The sequence below is a fragment of the Chaetura pelagica genome, unplaced genomic scaffold, assembly GCF_000747805.2.
Source record: "Chaetura pelagica isolate M959 unplaced genomic scaffold, ChaPel_1.0 scaffold53, whole genome shotgun sequence".
NCBI lineage: Eukaryota > Metazoa > Chordata > Aves > Apodiformes > Apodidae > Chaetura > Chaetura pelagica.
Genome location: NW_009952880.1, coordinates 4,507,074 through 4,524,985, shown reverse-complemented (window position 1 = coordinate 4,524,985; position 17,912 = coordinate 4,507,074). Strand labels below are relative to the sequence as shown.

Here is a 17,912-nt window from a genome sequence, read left to right as displayed (position 1 = left end):
TGACTTCTGAATTTTACTGTAGTCCAACACAGCGCAGTGTGTGGCCTAAGCTGGATTTTTCCATCCAAGCACTCAGTACCTCACCATTGTCCTGGCTGCAGTGTAACAGCATCCTAGTGATTTGCATCTTTACCTATTTCAGGGGTTTTAAAAATCTGAATAGTGGAACTGGTATTTTCCAGTAGAAATGCTATTACACTGCAGCAACCCAAGATAGTAATCTGATTCCACAAAAATAATTTGATCTTCATTCACAGCAGAGCCCAAACCATGTCCTTACATGCTTATGATGCTTCTGTTTCATAACCCAGTGACCTGACACACATAGATCTTGTGACTGATGGTGTCACTTTGCTGGATGGCTTTAGAAAAGCACTACTGTCAGGCTGCCAAAGCATATGCTGGCCATAAAAGGGCTCCTTTGGACTATAGCTGAGCTAATTTTCATCGAAGTCCAAGCATGGACATGGGAAGCTTGAGTTTTCCAGTGCAGATGTTTCTTCAGTGCAGGCTGGAGATCATGTCATAGCAGGGTTGTAGGACCACTGTGAACTGATTTGACGTTCAACTTCAGAAGATACCCATGTTAAAGAACCCAGAAGGAAACACCTGTTGTTGGCACTGAATTGTCTCCAGTTCTTAGAAAGCTGAGATGAAATGTGAGTTCAGTGGGCATGGAGAAGTTACACATACTGTTTTCCCACCAGAGATGGAAGCCCTGCATAAAACTTCTGCTTCTCCTTGAAGACTGGCCACAGTTAAGAGATACTTAAGTCTGTGTCTACTCTTAGATCATTTGTGTGAGCCTGTTATTTCAGAGTAGGAGTGGATTTTGTTGCTTTTAGAGATAGTGGTTCTCAGATGTCTCCTTCACCTAACCAGCCTATGGGCTCACTTTGAAGGAGGTAGGGAATTTTCTTTGCTGTCACCTGATTAAAAAAGCTGTAAGGTACCAAGGAGAAGATCCTTAATACAAACCACTGCCAAACTTAATGTGTAGGAAATTTTTTAGGAGTACAAACATGGCAACAGGAGAAAAGATGCAGAACATTTTATTCGCATCTACGAAGGGCCACAAAGATGATCAGAGAGCTGGAGCACCTCTGCTATGAAGACAGGCTGAGAGAGTTGAGGCTTTTTAGCCTGGAGAAGAGACGGCTTTGGGGAGACCTTATAGCACCTTCCAGTACCTGAAGGGGGCCTACAGGAAAGCTGGGGAGGGGCTTTTCATTAGAGAGGATGGTGACAAGGGGTAATGGTTTTAAACTGAAAGAGGGGAGATTTACGTTAGACATCAGGAAGAAATTCTTCACCATGAGGGTAGTGAGGTGCTGGAATAGGTTGCCCAGGGAGGTTGTCAATGTCCCCTCCCTGGAGGTTTTTAAGGCCAGATTGTATGAGGCTTCTGCAGCCTGATCTAGTGTGAGGTGCCCTTTTTCGTAGCAGGAAGGTTGGAGCCTGATGATCTTTAAGGTTCCTTCCAACCTTAACAATTCTTTGATTCTATGATCTATGTCAATTTTCTCAAGACACAGGGGTCATTGTTATATTTTAGGCTGGAAGAAACTAGGTTAAAATAATTATACTTAAATATGTTGATTTCCTTTTTTTTTACTGGTAAGTGTCTTCCTTGACAGCAGCATTCAAGGTTATACCAGGCATCACAGGGGAGCTTCCCCTCCCAATTAAGGGGCATGTGGGAATGGTCACAGCTAGTAATACAAATAAGCAGTGTATATACATAATATATATATATAAAAGCTTTTCATCAATTTCTGGTAATGGTATTAAGGAATGGGAAGTAGGGAGGGGGGAGGCAGAGGGATAGGCCTCTGAGGTTCAATTTGTTCTGTTGGTGCTTTTGGAGCATAGTACAAAGGTACTTCTGCAGACAGCGTAGGGGAGACATCATTCCCTGGAGGAATGAGGTTGTGCTGCTCAGACTGAAAAGGTTTTCTCATCTGCTTTTGAAATAATCCTAAAATCCTGCTTGCACTCATTTAGCCAAACCCAGGAGCTGTGGCCGTGATCCTGCCAGCACTTAGTGAGCACAGATCACTTTTTTCCAGTGGTAGGAGTCCGGAGCAGTGCGATCCTAATAGGGAACTGCAGCAGGGATCCATTCTGAAGGACTGAGCTATGTGTTGGCAGGATTTGGGCCTCTGATGGGAAAGGTTTGCTTTAGATTTGAAGCTAGGAAAAATGCTCCGAGGCAGATTCCCAGCAGCGCAGTGCCAGCTGCCAGCTGCACATGGTGGCAGCGCCACGGCAAGCACGGGTGCAGTTTGTAAGTATCACACTGGGGACACATGGAGAAACAGATAAGGAACTCTCATTATCTGATGTCCATTTCAGGGTTAGACTGAGAATTATGATCAGAAGGTGAAATTGAGCAGATACGTTTTAAAGGTGGCAGAGGAGCTGGCTGGTATTTATTCATTCTGGACTTTGTGCACTGAGCTGCATCTGGGAATTATCTGAGCTTCCTGGGATGACAGAGAGGTGCAAGACAGACTGTTTACTCCTGAGACCTTTTTACTCCAAAGGCAGCTATACACTAAAGTGGCTTCATTACTTTGATTAAAATGTTGGTTTTTCATTGTGGTTTTTTGTGGGTTTTTTTTGCTTTGGGATGTACTGATTCCCTGAAATAAGTATTTGCAAGATTTATTGCAAACCTGTCACTCCCCAAACTGGTTCCTTTTGCACACATTCTTCAGAAAAAAATTATTCTTACATTATTTAATAACATGTCAGTAATGCACAGTAACAGGGTCAGTGAGATTTAACATTTTGAATTGTAGTTGGTGCACAAGCATGTAATTTATGTAAGCGTGAAACATCCTTGTGTGATTCTGAAATGGCATTTCAAAATCTTAAAGATAAGACAAATTCTGATGAATCTGGATGTATTTATTTTTGTTACAATAAGATATGAAAACAGAAGTTGAATCTTCTTTAAAATAAAAACTGAGTTTCAACCAGATTATAGGACCTGGTAAAAAGTAGTCCTTGTGCCAAAAAACCTGAGCCATGAATGCTGATAACAAACCTAACAAGTCAGCAAGAAAGCATGAATATGAAATAAAAACATCTTAAGAAGAAGTCAGGGATCTGTTACACTAGTATAGGACATCACTGTCCAAAAATTGGCTTTCTAAATGTTTTTGTGATGGTTTTTCATCTGTGAGGCTAATTGATTATTTATATAGGTTATGCCTGGAGTGCTAGTAGAACTTCATGCCTTTTCAGTAAAACTCTACAGAAGATGATCGTGTGTAGTTTGGGAGTTGCCAGCATTTCCAGTTTCACTGCTGATCCAAAGTACAAGTATTTTTCTTTAAAAGGACAACAAGACTTGACATCTTCAGGGTGGACTCTAGGAAGCATTTCTTCACTGAGAGGATGGTCAAACATTGGAACAGGCTTCCAAGAGAAGTGGTCGATGTCCCAAGCCTGTCAATGTTTAAGAGGCATTTGGACAATGCCTTTAACTATATGATTTGACTTGGTCAGCCCTGAAGTGGTCAGGCAGTTGGACTAAATGGTTGTTGTAGGTACCTTCCAATTGAAATAGTCTGGCCTATTCTATTCTATTCTATTCTATTCTATTCTATTCTATTCTATTCTATTCTATTCTATTCTGTAAAGACATTTAGCTCCTGCTCCTCCTCAAGATCATACTGGTATAATTTAAAGGTGACCAAGGGGGCAGAAGTATTGGGCAGCGCAGAAGAGTCTGGATGTCTTGTTGATCAAAGTGTGGACTGGCTTCTGCCTCCACCCTGCCTGTTTCCTGCTTGGTAAACAGGACCTTACTTCGATGTTGACAGGCACAAGCAACCATTGGTATACAAAGCAAAGGCTGGATTCTTGTTGCAGGGCAGCATGTTTTAGAGGTGCAGCTTTGCAGCCTGGGTTTTTACCCACTGAGGAGGGAGCAGGTTCCCTGAGCCAGGTACCTGGTGTGAGGCTTGCAGTGGGCAGGGCATTGCTGCAGGGAGTGACCCATTTATTTTCTTTTTTGCCTCTTCCCTCGTAAGAGGTAGTTTGACAACACTGGGCTCAGCCAACAGCACTGGCAGCTGGCAGAAGCACAGCTGAGTTGAGGTGCTGCACAAGGGCTGAGCCTTGAGCCCAGGACTAAGGAGGTGACAGACCATTTCTATCACAGTGCAGGCACTGCTGCAGCACACTGGAGCTGTGTCAGCCCTTGGTGGACACCAGTGGTTCTGTGGGGCTTCCTGGGGAGGTGGAAATCTTCCCTTCCTAATGGACAGTACAGATTTAGCAGGACTGGCCTCTGGTTTAGGAAACTTGGGTCTTTTTTCTGGTACCATGCTTTGCAGGTGAGCAGAAGAAAGGGAAGGGACTTACATATGCATGGGTGATAGAGAAAAGAAAAAAAATCTATAATGGGTGCATTGCCAATGTAAAAAAAATCTCCTTCCACACCTCCCCAAGATTTTTTGCCTTGCTGCTTGTGTTGTTATTGAACTGCTCTCTGGCTGTAGACAAAATCTCTGTGAAATGGAGAGACCGTACTTAATTTGCAGTGTCGTGGTGAGCTACAGCTTGAAATCCTTGGATGAAAGGCATATAACACTTAATTATCATTATTGGTACAGACATGTTTTACTATTTGAATATCAATAAGTCCTTTGAAGAAGTCATTGAGCTGCTAGAGTGAAAGTCCTGATTTATATCAAGAATTTTTGTTACTGTTTTTTTTTTTTTCCCCCTGGTGGGCTGTGTTTATTATCTTGTTTAGATTACTGTTAAACTAGGGAAGAAATCAACAATCCAACATGAAAGTAAAGCAAGTTGAAAGGATGCCATTCAAATCCAGAAAAGAAAAGAAGTTACAGTAATCAGGGTGAAACTGCTTGACTGTCCACTCATCCTTAAGCCACCCTGTTGTGCTATGCCATCTCAGTGTGCAGGGTCAGTATAGAAGGATGGTTCACCACTATGAAGCCCTTTGCTTCCTTGCCTGCAAATGGTCGTGAATTTAAGATCAAAGTGAACGTGAGTTTTTAACCTTAGCTCCCAACAGTTTTTCTCTTCTGGATCCAAATTCTTCTTTTGTGTAAAGTTGGATGTTTCTTGTCATGTTCTTGTTTGTTTGTAGTACTGCTAATCTGCCCCCAAATCTGCTCTTTACTGGAAGGGATTAACAAGTAGGTGGCACTTGAGATTTATCTGCTCTTCTCTCTTTTCAAGCTGAGGGAAATAAGGTGATTTGGCTAAAAAGGCATTTGCAGCATCCACTTCAATACCCTGAAGGGATATTGGAGGAGGGCAGGGAGGAGAGGGAAGAAGTTGGGGTGTGGGGGAGAGGAGTGGTGGAATGGATGAATGGCTGGACAATGGTTAAGGCCTTGTCCTCCTTGATACATTAACATATCCTCTCTAAGAGTTGCATAGTTGTGGGAAAAAAGCAGGGTCAGTACATTCAGGGCCAGCGTTTGCTGATGAGAGGCCCATAAGATTGCCTTTCTTCTCTTATGACAGAATTTTGAGGCAAACATTAACTTCTAGAATTAATAATTGGTTTGGGCTGGGCTATCTGTCTGTCCTCTGTCATCTACATCATCTGCTTCTTGGGCAGCTCTGCAATTGCTGGTGCCTTTTGGAAGCTGCAGTCTTCTGTCTGATAAGGGGCAGTTTTCCATCTCTATAGGAGCTGGACCTCTGAAGCCTCTAGAAGAAAGGGTGAAATTTTTATTTTATTTTATTTTACTTTCATTACTAGAAATAGTTATTTTCCATGATTTGTGAAACTCCTCGCCAGCCTAACAGGCCATCAGTTTTGCTCTGGGTCATATGAACTTATTTCTTAGCCTGAGTTTCTTCCCAGCCTTCTTGGAAGATCACTGAGATAAGACACCTCTGTAGGACTGGCCCTTCTGCAGGGACAGGTGGTTTGGTCTCTTTTGAATGAAATCACCAGCTAAACTTTTGGGGAGAAAAAAACCCCCAATGAACCCAAAGGCCATTTTCTGCAGAAGGTATTCATTTACACAAACACACCACCTAACTAGGTTGAACTTTGGATGTTCATTTACTTCTATTTGCTTCAGGTTTAATTTTTGTTCTGTTAAATCCCATTAAAATAGCTTTCTGATGTCCTGAGAACCTGCTGTAGTCTCTAGTAGTTTGAGAAGGAAATTGCTGGGGAAATGTATCTGGGGACACAGTGGAAACCACTGAGTTTTCCTATGGTGTGGTTGAGATACCAGTGTAGAACTGGATAGTTATGGCATGTTGTGACTGACCTTCAATTTGTGCAGGTCCTGGTGAATCTGGGATTAATCATGTCTTATTTTCCTAAAAAACAAGTTGCATCTTTTCCCCTGACATAATGACACAGGGCTTTCTCCCCTCCCCATCTTTCTGGGCCAGACAGGTGAGCTCCTGGTGTCCTTCGCATCTCCAGCATTAATTGTATAGGAATGGGCAAAGTTCATACACGTTACTCAAAAAAGTGCCTGTGCATGCATGCAGATACCAGAGTGCAAATAAAACTATGTGTGTGTGTCTATGTCTGAATGGAACCAAGTGTGGCCTGACAGGAAGAAAAAGTGTCATGGTGGGTGGTGTGGAGGTGGCAGTAACTGAGGCTGGCAGAGAACACTTACAGCTGGATTTTTTGATCAACAGACTTTTAACCAAAATTTTTATTTTCTCTGAAACTTTAAATAATGGTTTAACATATAAAAATTAGATATGCTGGTGGGTTTTTGTGCTGTATTTTGGGCTTTCTTCAACCACTGCTTCAGCTAGGGGAGTTTTGAAAAAGTAAGATAGTTTTGTTTTTTCCCTCCAGCTTCAGCTGTAGAGGATTGAGCTAAGTAACAGACAGAAGAGCAAAGGAACTGGAAATTAATCAGGAGAGGGAGAACTAGAAGAAACTGCCTTGAGAAATGCATGGAGGAAAGAAAGGAGAACCAATTGAGAAAAGGTGATGGAGAAAGAAGCCAACCAACAAGGCAAAACAATGAATGAAGACAATGAAAACTGCAGCAGAATTTACTTAGTGAACATTTTTGCAAAAAAAAAAAAAGAGAAAAATCAAAGTACTGAAGAGATGGAGGAAGATAAATGCTCCAAGAAATGTCTTGCAGATTAAGGGGAAAGGAGGAGCAGTGTGAGTGCTACAGTGCAGGACAGAGAAGGGCAAACAGTTAATAATGGTTTCTGTGTGTCTGTATGTAAAGGTATGTAAGTAATGACATCCAAGCTTCTGCTAAATAATGCTGCAGAGCAATTTTAACACCTGTGGGATCTGCCAAACAAAGAAAGTTGATATGCAAGGGTTTCAGTTTCCTGCCATGCGACTCATCCCCGCAATCTTTGGGTTATGGTGTGGAGCCAGTGGCAACCTCAAGACCCTTTTTCTGCCTGGCTTTTGTCCTATGCTGAGTGGTGGGCTTTCCCTCACTTATCACAGAATCACAGACTCATTCAGGTTGGAAAGGACCTTTAAAGATCGATTCCAACCTTTAACCTAGTTCTACCAGTACTAAACCGTGTCCATAAGGACCACATCTACATGTCTTTTAAACACCTTCAGGGATAGCGATTCAATCACCTTCCCTGGGCAGCCTCTTCCAGCATTTGATAAACCTTTCAGTGAAGAAGTTTCTTTTAATATCTGATCTAAACCTCCCTTGGCATGACTTGAGCCCATTTCCTCTTGCCCTGTTACTTGTTACTAGGGAGAAGAGATGAGATAAACCTTCTGTTTGTCTCTTTCAGCAAGACTTTCTCCTGCGACCATTAATCTGTAAGACAGAGCTGATCTATTAGGAGACTTGCTCATTTGTCCTGGCTCCCTATTATTTTCTTCCGTGCTTGTGGATCATGTCCCCTTCCTTCACCTTTGTCCTACAGCACTGCATACCAGCAACAGTGATGTTCCTTCTCAGAAAACATCTATTTCTTCTCCAAGCCCATGATCACTTACTTATGCAGCAGCACAAGACTCTCCACCCTTGTCTCAATCTAGAGGGGTCATTTACCACTATTACCAGGTAGAGTCAGGTGCTCTTGGCTTAGCCCAGCTGCAGAAGGTTTGCTTTGCTGCAGAAGGTGCTTTGAGGCTGGCTATGGCTTTACTAGAGGTGCAGCTTTTGCAGCTGAAACAATTTTTATTTTTTTTTTCCTAGCATTAATACACTTTCCCTCTTGCAGTGAAAGAATTGCTTCATGGAGCTGTGGTCAATATATTGACTGCATCAATCACAATGCTTTCTGGTCTTAAAGTTTCAGACAGCATCTTTTAAAAGCAAAATCAAATTCCTACCATGGCCCTGAAATAATTCTTTTTTTCTTTCTCAAGTAACTGACTCCACTGCTTCTTGCAATGGTTTGGTGCTGAATCCACTGTGAAGAAGGCTGGACTGTGTAGCCCTGCGTTACCAATATTCACCACTATTAGAACCAGAATATAAAAGAAAAATGCAAAAAATAGAAAGATAAGAGGTCTTTTGGGCAATACAAGGAAAGAGTTCTGCTCCTTAACATCCTTAGACATTTAAAAACTATTAAGTTGCTTGTTTAGTTGTACACAAGTGGAGAGAAGGCCGCGTGTGATGTGCTCTACAGATCGGTCAGCATTGGCATACAGTGGTACAGAACCAAATCCTTTCCTTATTTGCATGTGGTGCAACTCTTATATGATACCCCTTTTATTAAAGCCCAGCTGGCAGCAAGTAAAATAAAATCAACAGCTCATTAGTGATACATACACCCTCTGTTTGGACATCAGGCTAGTCCAGCTCCTAAGAAATTAGTATCTACATCATTTTTACCACTGTAAGTTGAAAGTAAGTGAGTAACTGTTAATACAGCAGGTACCCTTGTGACAGTGAGGGGACTGAGAGACTTTCACATAGAAAAATTCCACTTGATTTCCAAATAGTACTGGCTTGGAAAAATTACTTTCACCTCCATTTAGGTGCATCAAATGAAGATGCTTCTTCAGTGCATGCTGCTGAATTAATTGCAAGCCTAACAGTCTCTCTATGGAATATTATACTTGCAGACTAAACCCAGAGTTTCCCTTGCTTAGCTTTAATGTATTTTATTCCTGGTTCATCTGATGCTGTGTGTAGAATTGAAAAAGAACTTTAGCAGGTTTTTTTACTACTTTTATTATAAAACCTCCAACTATTGAAATATAACCTCTGAATGTGTTCCTCTAAATCCCCCCTTATGCTGGAAAGGCTCCTTCATTTGTCCACTCAGAAGTCAACAAAAATACTTACAGTGGTTTCATGTGCAGACGATGGAGGAGATGGAGTGAGCAATTTGGCCCTCAATTTCTTTTTAAGTTTGCAGAGGCAGAGGCAGAGTGTTTTGTTCCTGGCTTTGCTAGTGCAAAATCAAAGTAGTGTGATGGACTTGAATGAGACTGGCTCCAGCTTATCATTAACTTCAAGGGATTTACTCCACACTTTAATCAGTCACTGAATATACAGTCTGACCCAGGAAAAGGCGCAAAGAGTAAATCAGTGCAGATTTGGTCTTGAGCCATTACTGGTGGGAGAAGTGCTTTCAAGATATTTGATAAAAGGTATTTTTAGATAATGAACGCTCCTCCAGAAAGAGGCCTTATCAAATGTGGAATGAGTATGGTCTGTCAAAAATTTTATTTCAACTTCTGGCTTTGTAAAGTAAAAGCTCTGGATGATGCAACAAGGAAAGGAATTTTGGCCTCTTGGGTGTGAGGTTATGGCATTTGGAGGTTCCTGGTCTTGTGTCACCCCCATGTTCTTTGGGTGGAGAAGGGAATGCTGGAAACACTCTTCAGCTCAGAGGGACTCTTTGAGAAGGAGAGAGAAAATTACTCTTTTATTATAAGGTTTGCCAAATGATCTCTGAGAAAATGTGATATCATTCATATGTATTGCCAAGCTGGAAAGAAGCTGCACATCTTGGCAGCCATCTAGAGCTAACGTATAATTCCTTTGGGTTGGTATGGGCTTTATCAGAAATGGCTCCATATGCAGTATTTACATAACTGTGGTGGAGTGTGAGAATAAACACAGCTGTGGCATTGCCCTAAATATTTCAATTCAGCAGGGAATTAAGGGAACTTTATCACTGAACTGCAGATAAACAGAAGTCAGTAAGCGGTGGTCAGTTTAGCCAGGGAACAAATCAAAACCACAATGGCTGGACTGCTGGAAACGTCTAAGTGCTTTAGTGTTGAAGTTTAGCAAGGTCAATGATATTTCTTTGCTTTTCAAAAAATATGGAAATGCCATCAGTCAGCTGTTATACAAAAAAACCATCATCCAAATGGACTGGTGAATCAAAGCAGCGTAGGCTGAAAGGCAGAAAAAAAGTTGATAGGGATGCAGCACTTTCCACATCTGATTGCAGTTGGAGCCCATGGGTTTCTGGGAAGATTATACATTTCTGATAGTATCTCCAACTGACTGCAGGGATGGCAGTCCTGGATCTTCAGCAGAAATCTCTAAGCACGTTTTTTTAAAGATAGCTTAGAGCCCAGATCTTACAGCAAAAAGCAAGTAGCAGAGTTCAGGCAGTTGAAGATTTAGACTTTTGTTCTTAAGGTATGAATAAAAAAGATACCGCACCTATAAGCTTGCTGAGGAATGATGCTTGCAGGTGTATTCCTCAGGCTGGATCAGTGCCATGGATAAAAGGTTTCAGTTTCAGGGCTGTCAAGGCAGCATTTATTCCCATTTTGAGCTCACTTTTGAGAAGTGTAGCATGAATTGTCCAATCTTTCTGCTACTCAGCTCAGGGAATGACTTTCTGCATTTGTTAGTGCGTCACCATCAAACTTTGATGAGTGACAAGCAGTCCCCAAAATAACCCCATTAGAAGTCACTGATGGATGAGATTTTAAGAGTATTTTTGCAAGCATGACTCAGTATGTGTGTGTGCATGTATATACTAGAATGTATACATTGGTGTCACAGTAGAATGTGTGTATATTAGAATTTGCTCAGTTTAGAATCACTTAAGCAGAATTGTAAAGAGCTGTCTAAATGTTCACTATTTTAGGGGACAGTATTTTTTGTAGAAATACTTATATAGACACAATTAAAGCCTCGAGGACCAAGTAGGAAAATATTTGTTTGTATGTTAATCCACTCGCTTTAAGCAAGAATTAGAGCGTTTTCCAAGTGGGAGGGAAGTAGCCATTTGGAAGCGCTTTCAGTTCTAGATTATTTTTAAACTAAAGCCTTCTGCAACTCTAACTTAAAAAAAATTACACACATTTGCTGCTGTTCCTTTGCAGCTGAAAAACAGCACTTTCTTCTCTGTCTTTATAGCCCTTGTTCAGCACTTTGTTTACCACACGATACGCTGGGACTTTGGAGGTGCGAGTTCCCTTAGAGAAACCACAGGCTTTGTGAAGAGTGTTGTTTCACACAGTCCATACAGTGCATTACATTCTTCAAAAACAGCACAACGCTGTTATGCTGTCCAAATAGCTTTTGTTTTTAAAAGCCATATTAAAATGGGAAGTAGAGTACAGAAAATCATGAGTGCTGCATCTGGTTTGTTCCCTGCCTTGTTTGGCTTACGCACCTTTCCACTTTTTTGCTGGTGACATGGGGATACTGTCACTGACCTCATTTGTAAAATGTGGTGAGATCTCCTGCTAAAAAGCACTGTGTAAGTAATAAGCAACATTTCACTGATTACCACAATGTATTTTGAAATCCCAGTCTGTATAGTTTATTTCCATTGATGGATGCCTACAAGAAAAGTTCAAACTCACGTTCATGAGGCAATGGGAGAGCAGTGTTTCTGATGGAAAACCAGACCAGAGATCAGCACCTCCCTTTCCACCTCCCCTCCTCAGGAAGCTGCAAAGAAAAATGAGATCACCCCTCAGGCTCCTTTTCTCCAAACTAGACAAGCCCCAAATCCTTACCCACTCCTCACAGGACATTCCTTCCAGCCCTGTCAGCAGCTTTGTTGCTCTCCTCTGGATACATCCAAGGACTTTCATATCCTTCTTAAATTGTAGAGCCCAGAACTGAGCACAGAACTTGAGGTGAGGCCACACCAACACTGAATACAGCAGGAAACACAGAGTCACAGAATTACTTTGGTTGGAAAAGGTAAAGATCACCAAGGAAGTGCAAGATCTCTATCTTAGTTTGAATCCTCAGTGCATCCTGGAGCAGCTAACTAAGAGCCTTATTTTCAGATGGAGCTGAGCTCTAGCAGCTTTACTGTGGAAACGTGTGTTATTTTGTTGGCTCAGCACTTTCTGAAATATCAACCCGCTTTTTAAGCTAACCAAACAGTGAATTAGGACCCTGAACAGTTCAGCTGCTGAGTTTGGAAAATCATGACCTTTACTATCTTTAGAGCAGTGTCTACTTGGAGACCTTCCCTTCCCAAAATGGACAAACACAAGACCAGCAGTCCTCAGTCTCCCAGCCCCAGGGAGTTCTGCAGATTGAGCCGCTCCTTGTTCTGGATTCTGCTCCGGTTTCACCGATTAATTAAAACCTCTTAATTGTTAGTTAAGCTCCAAATTGCAGGATTTTGTGATTGCATAACAAATATTTGCCTTACAGTACTGTCTTGAACCTCAACCTGAATAAATTCCACTGATCTAATTACTTTTCTGCTACAGAAAGGAGTCATTGTGTGTCCCAGAGATCAGAGAGCAAAGCAGAAGGCAGCACTTCGTGCTTAGGCTCAGATCCCAGGTTGAGTTTGTGAGGGTGATGTCCAGGGGCACTCACTGTGTGTGTATAATGAAAAAGCACAAATGTGATACGGAGTTGAGTGATGGGCAGTGGCCAAGGTTTGGTTTTATAATCACCAGATAAACTAGACTATTACTTAGTGGGTTATTTAACAAATGTTTCAAGTAAAAGTGGTCCACAAAGCTATATAGCACACAAAGCCCCACTAATAACTAATTTAGCCTTATTGAGAACAGAGCTGAAGTAGCTGAAGCTGCCTCTCAAAGCATATTTGTTGTTGTTGTTAGCAAAGGTGTTGGCATAGATCCCATAACCATGAGAGAGCCAGCTGCATCCTGGGCTACATCAAAAGAAGTGTGGCCAACAGGGCCAGGGAGGGGATTCTGCCCCTCTGCTTGCTCTGCTCAGACCCCACGTGGAATACTGTGTATAGTTCTGGGGCCCTCAGTACAAGAACGATATAGACCTGTTGGAGAGGGTCCAGAGAAGGGCCACCAAGATGATCAAAGGCCTGGAGCAGCTCTGCTATGAAGACAGGCTGAGAGAGTTGAGGCTGTTCAGTCTAGAGAAGGGAAGGCTCTGAGGAGACCTTATAGCACCTTCCAGTACTTGAAAGGGGCCTACAGGAAAACTGGGGAGGGGCTTGTCATCAGAGAAGATAGTGATAGGACAAGGGGTAATGGTTTTAAACTGAGAGAGGGGAGATTAAGGTTAGATATTAGGAAGAAATTCTTTACTATAAGGGTGGTGAGGAACTGGAATGGGTTGCCCAGGGAGGCTGTTGATGCCCCATCCCTGGAGGTTTTTAAGGCCAGGTTGGACAAGGTTTTGTGCAACCTGGTCTAGAGGTGGGATTCCCTGCTTATGGCAGGGGGGCTGGAACTTGATGATCTTTAAGGTCCCTTTCAACCTTAATGATTCTATGATTCTGTGATGAACAGGATTCATTTTCCTGAAAGCTGTGTTTATCCGTGCTTTTCAAACCACGGTGATGGGGTAGAAGTCCACAGGATGATATAGTAAACATTTGGGTTTTTTTGAAAAAATCCCCATCTCTTTACTCAGGAGTTCTGAAAACTGTAAAAGATGCTTGCCAGCAGCAATCACACAGTTGTGGTTAACACTTTCTTGTTGCCACTGTTAGCAGGATGTAAATAGAGCATTGAGGCTGCTGGTAACTCCTGGACAAGCCTGATTGTCATGGGCTTCTGGTTGATAATTAGTGGTGTCACTGAAACAATCCTAAGAAAACTCCTCAATTTGATATAAGGGTAGTTTTAATTTAGCTCTAAATTAGTAAAATAAGCACATTGAGAAACTCTGGGCATGCAGTGATACCCAGCTAAAGAAGGCAGCAGTCTACCTCCAGCTTCTCCACAGTCATCTCCTGTGCAGTTCTGGGTGGTTGCTGTGTCGGTGAATGCTCCTCTTGCCTTTGTATTTGAAACTCTTACTGACATGGTAGATGTGGAGTTTCATCAGCACTGGCAAATCCTCTTCTCAAGGATTTTATGCAGATGCTAGCACAGACCTGGCATTAGTTAAGATGATTGTACTCTATTCAGTTGTTGTAAAGGTAAGTTTTTATTGCTAAGTCTTGATATTAGTATCTGTCTTTTAAACTCATTACTAACACTAGGCAAGGTAATAAATGTAGCTGCCTAACAGTGTCTGAGTGAACATAATGTTTTTCCCCCCATTTTTCTAGACTTATTGAAGTTCATTCACCTGATGCCAAGCACACCGTGGTGCTCAGGAGTAAGGATTCAGCTACAGCCCAGGCCTGGTTCAATGCCATCCATTCCAGTGTCAATGAGCTCATCCCCAGGGTGATTGCAGAGGTCAGAGACCAGCTGGGTAAAACAGGGATTGCTGGAAGTCGAGAAATTAGGCATCTAGGCTGGCTTGCAGAAAAGGTAATGAAAGCATTTTAATTTCTAACCTTTCTCTTTCTTACTTGCTCTTTGTTCCTGAATTCAGCATTGACTGAAAGTGGAGAGGCTACATGATGTTCTAGGTTTTAATTTAGCTTTCCATGCCTTTCTTTTCTTTATGAGCCAATTTTTGTGCTTTTTAAGAAATCCTAAAAAAACTATATGCGAAGAGTTTCCTGGGAGATTAGAAGTTTCATGATCTGTTGAATTCAGGCTTGGGACATGAGTCACAGAGACTGCCACTGGCCTTGAGCTCCCCTACTGCTATGTCTCCAGTTCACATATATGAGGTGTCACTTTCCGATTCCCAATGTGGGAAGTAATAAGTTACTTGGCCCATGGTCCACCCCACTGCTGTGCCACAGGAGCAAGAACATGGTCTGGAGCGCAAGATGGTGTCTGGGAGCTTGTACTTTAAACATTGCCCTAATTTTCAGCTGGTCTTCATAGGAGACCGAGTTTGCAACTGCAGTTGCAAACCTGTGTCTGGCACAGTTTGAGTGTTAAAATATTTTATGCCATAGGGGAAACCTGGTGTTCAGTTCAAAAGTAGTTGGGGATCTGTTGACGTGTGGAAAGCCAGCCCTTGAATGCACAGAGATGGTATCAGTGTGAGACTATCTGGTTTTAAATCAGTAGTCTCAGAATTTGTTTTAGGCCTTGTACCAACTGCTAAGTGTGCATTTGCTATGGTAGCAGTGCTAGGATTGTGCCTGGAGAGACCTGTCATCCACATATTGCCTGGATGGCTGATCATAACATCACTGCCACTCCAGCTGGGGTGCCTGGAAAAATGGCCACTGTGCACACACTGCCCTTTCAACCATCCAGGACAGGTGTGGAAAGCTGACTCCGATTGTCCTGATGAACATACTCTACGTTTTAGCTCTAGGTGAGAATTTGTAGATGAAAATGTCAGAGCCACAGGCAGAGGTGCCATACTTCTCTCTAGCATCCTGTAAGAAGGCACACTGTTAATTTTGGGTGAAATGTGGGTCACTCCACTTTGCCACTTGTAGAGAGGCAAAGATTGGAAAACCTTTTAGGCAGATTTTATGTTTTCCTGTCCCTCCATCCAATCTTGCAGAGTGCGGAAGACAACACAATTCTGTGGCTTAGCACTCTAGAACATGTAAAAATTTGGGGCAAGAATTTGGGGTTAAAACTCCAAGGCATTGGTAAGTAAAATTTAACAGTATTAAATTGTACAGACGTGGAGTCTTTATGCTTCTTTTCCCTTTTGTATCCATTTCCATAAACTTATGAAAAACTGAATAAAAGAATGTTTTTCTGTTGCAAAAAGCTGGAAAGGGTAGCTGCTTTATTAGCAGATCATGTTGACTTTATATGTAGAATATTCACAGCTCATTTTAAGTGGACACATGGCACACTTCTGGTTTATTAATTTCCTCTCCTTCCTTGTTAATGCACAATATCCTGTTCACACGCTTTTTTCTCCTCTTTTTTTCCTTATGGACTGAGATCTTATTTCATGTTACTCATTATGGAGCAGTTCAAGGTCCTGTTGAATTTAGTGGTGAACCTTGTGTTGCCTTTAATAGGGCCTGTGTATTTACAGTGGCTGTCATCAAGAATTAGCCTTGAGAGATTTGCAGTGACATTGTTACCCAAAAGTCAACATGTTTTTTTCACTAAACTAACCATCCAGAGCTGTGCAATAGTAACCAGAGTGAGATTAAAAGTTCCTGGCTTCTTTTCTTGTTGGAGACCTGTTGAGAAGTAGAGGAAATCACTACATATGGTAAAAAGTCATGTGAAATTACTTTTATTTTGTTACTGGACTGTGGGCTGTAAAGCCTGAGTGAAAGAAAGATAACCTGGGGATGGGAGAGGGCGGTATATACACTGTGTACCTCCTAACTGTATATATACTGTTTTAGAGGAGGTGTTCAAGGCAGCTAGTTGAGATGCTGACCACAGGGTATTTTCTATGTGCTCCTCATGCAAAGCCTGAGTCTGCCAGTGAGGAGAGATTAAATTCTGCAATGATTTTTAGAAGCACACCAGAAATACCAGCATTCTTCTCCTGGGGTGAACTTCCTTACCATATACACTACTCTGGTTTCTAAACACTGACGTTTAGAAAGGGACCTCATTATTAGCAGTCACAAAATAAAACATGTTCCTTGTATTCCTCCTAATATTACCATTTATTGTTTTTTTCTCTTTGACATTTGTGGCACATCTGCTATTTTTACATGAACTGCAGTTTTGAAATAATCTTAAACTGTAACTTTTAAGACAGCCTTTATGGTATTGTATTATGTTACTTACATATCTTTACAGTGAATTTTCAGCAAAATGAAACAACAGTAAGTGAGATTAATTCCTTTGCTTGTTTGGAAAATGCAAAAGGTAATCCCATAGAAATTTCACTGTAATTTGCTGTGATTACTCTCTGCTTTCATTAAGCTGTTTCCTGGTTTGACGGTTTTTATATGTCTCTGCTCTAAACTTAGCTCTAAACTTCAACCTTTATGGTACTACAAAAATAGATTCATTAGTACAGCCTCCCTCAGGTGGGTGACATTAAAATAAATAGGTTATCTAAGGTACTAAGCCATGGCATGCTAACAGGATTCTTCCACCTTCACTCAACTTCCCTGTCAAGACACCCTGAAGGTTGTGGTCTTCAGCATGAAACGTCTATCTTGCAGGTCCACCATGGGGTCCCTGGCTGTGCCCCGGGGTGGGTGGCGAGGATCTGTCAGCAGATAAAGCAAAGAGCTCTATATCATGTAAGAAAGCAAATACTCACTGAGTCATTCTTATAGGTTAGGAGAAAAACAGCCAGAAGGAATCATTAGACATGCCATATTCCTTCTTTTATTAAGGCACTAACCTTGTCCTGACCTTGAACTTATGGGAAGGGTTTCTGAATCTGACCAAGGATTAGGGAGTTGTATTAGTCACCAACATCCTAAAACTCTTCTGTAACTACGAAAGATGTCAAGTACCATTTTGTAACAAAGTGTGTGTGTTCTACATCCCCCCCCCCCTTTTTTTTTTTAAATTTGTCTTTTCATGTCGGCAAGACCTGTGAGATTAAGAAGTGTGCTAAGCAGAAAGGAACAACTACATGTGGGTTTTAATCTTTCCAGGTCTTTCCTTTTTTTTTGCTTCCTGTAAAGATAATTTTAGTGACCAAATGCAAAAAAAAAAAATAAAAAGCAGCTAGTAATGTCATCCTAACTGAGGAGCTTTTCCATGTGTGTGTTAATTGCCCTTCTTCTTTGCAGGAATG

At 41.7% G+C, this 17,912-nt stretch overlaps 1 protein-coding gene across 1 annotated transcript in view; it reads left to right on the top strand.

Annotated features, from left to right (window-relative positions):
- SNTB1 (syntrophin, beta 1 (dystrophin-associated protein A1, 59kDa, basic component 1)) overlaps nucleotides 1-17,912 on the top strand; it is a 68,032-nt gene that overhangs the window by 14,444 nt on the left and 35,676 nt on the right. The window contains exon 3 of the mRNA XM_009995377.1: nucleotides 14,422-14,629. Coding sequence (XP_009993679.1) covers nucleotides 14,422-14,629 — 208 coding nt within the window. The remainder of the gene's footprint in view (nucleotides 1-14,421; nucleotides 14,630-17,912) is intronic.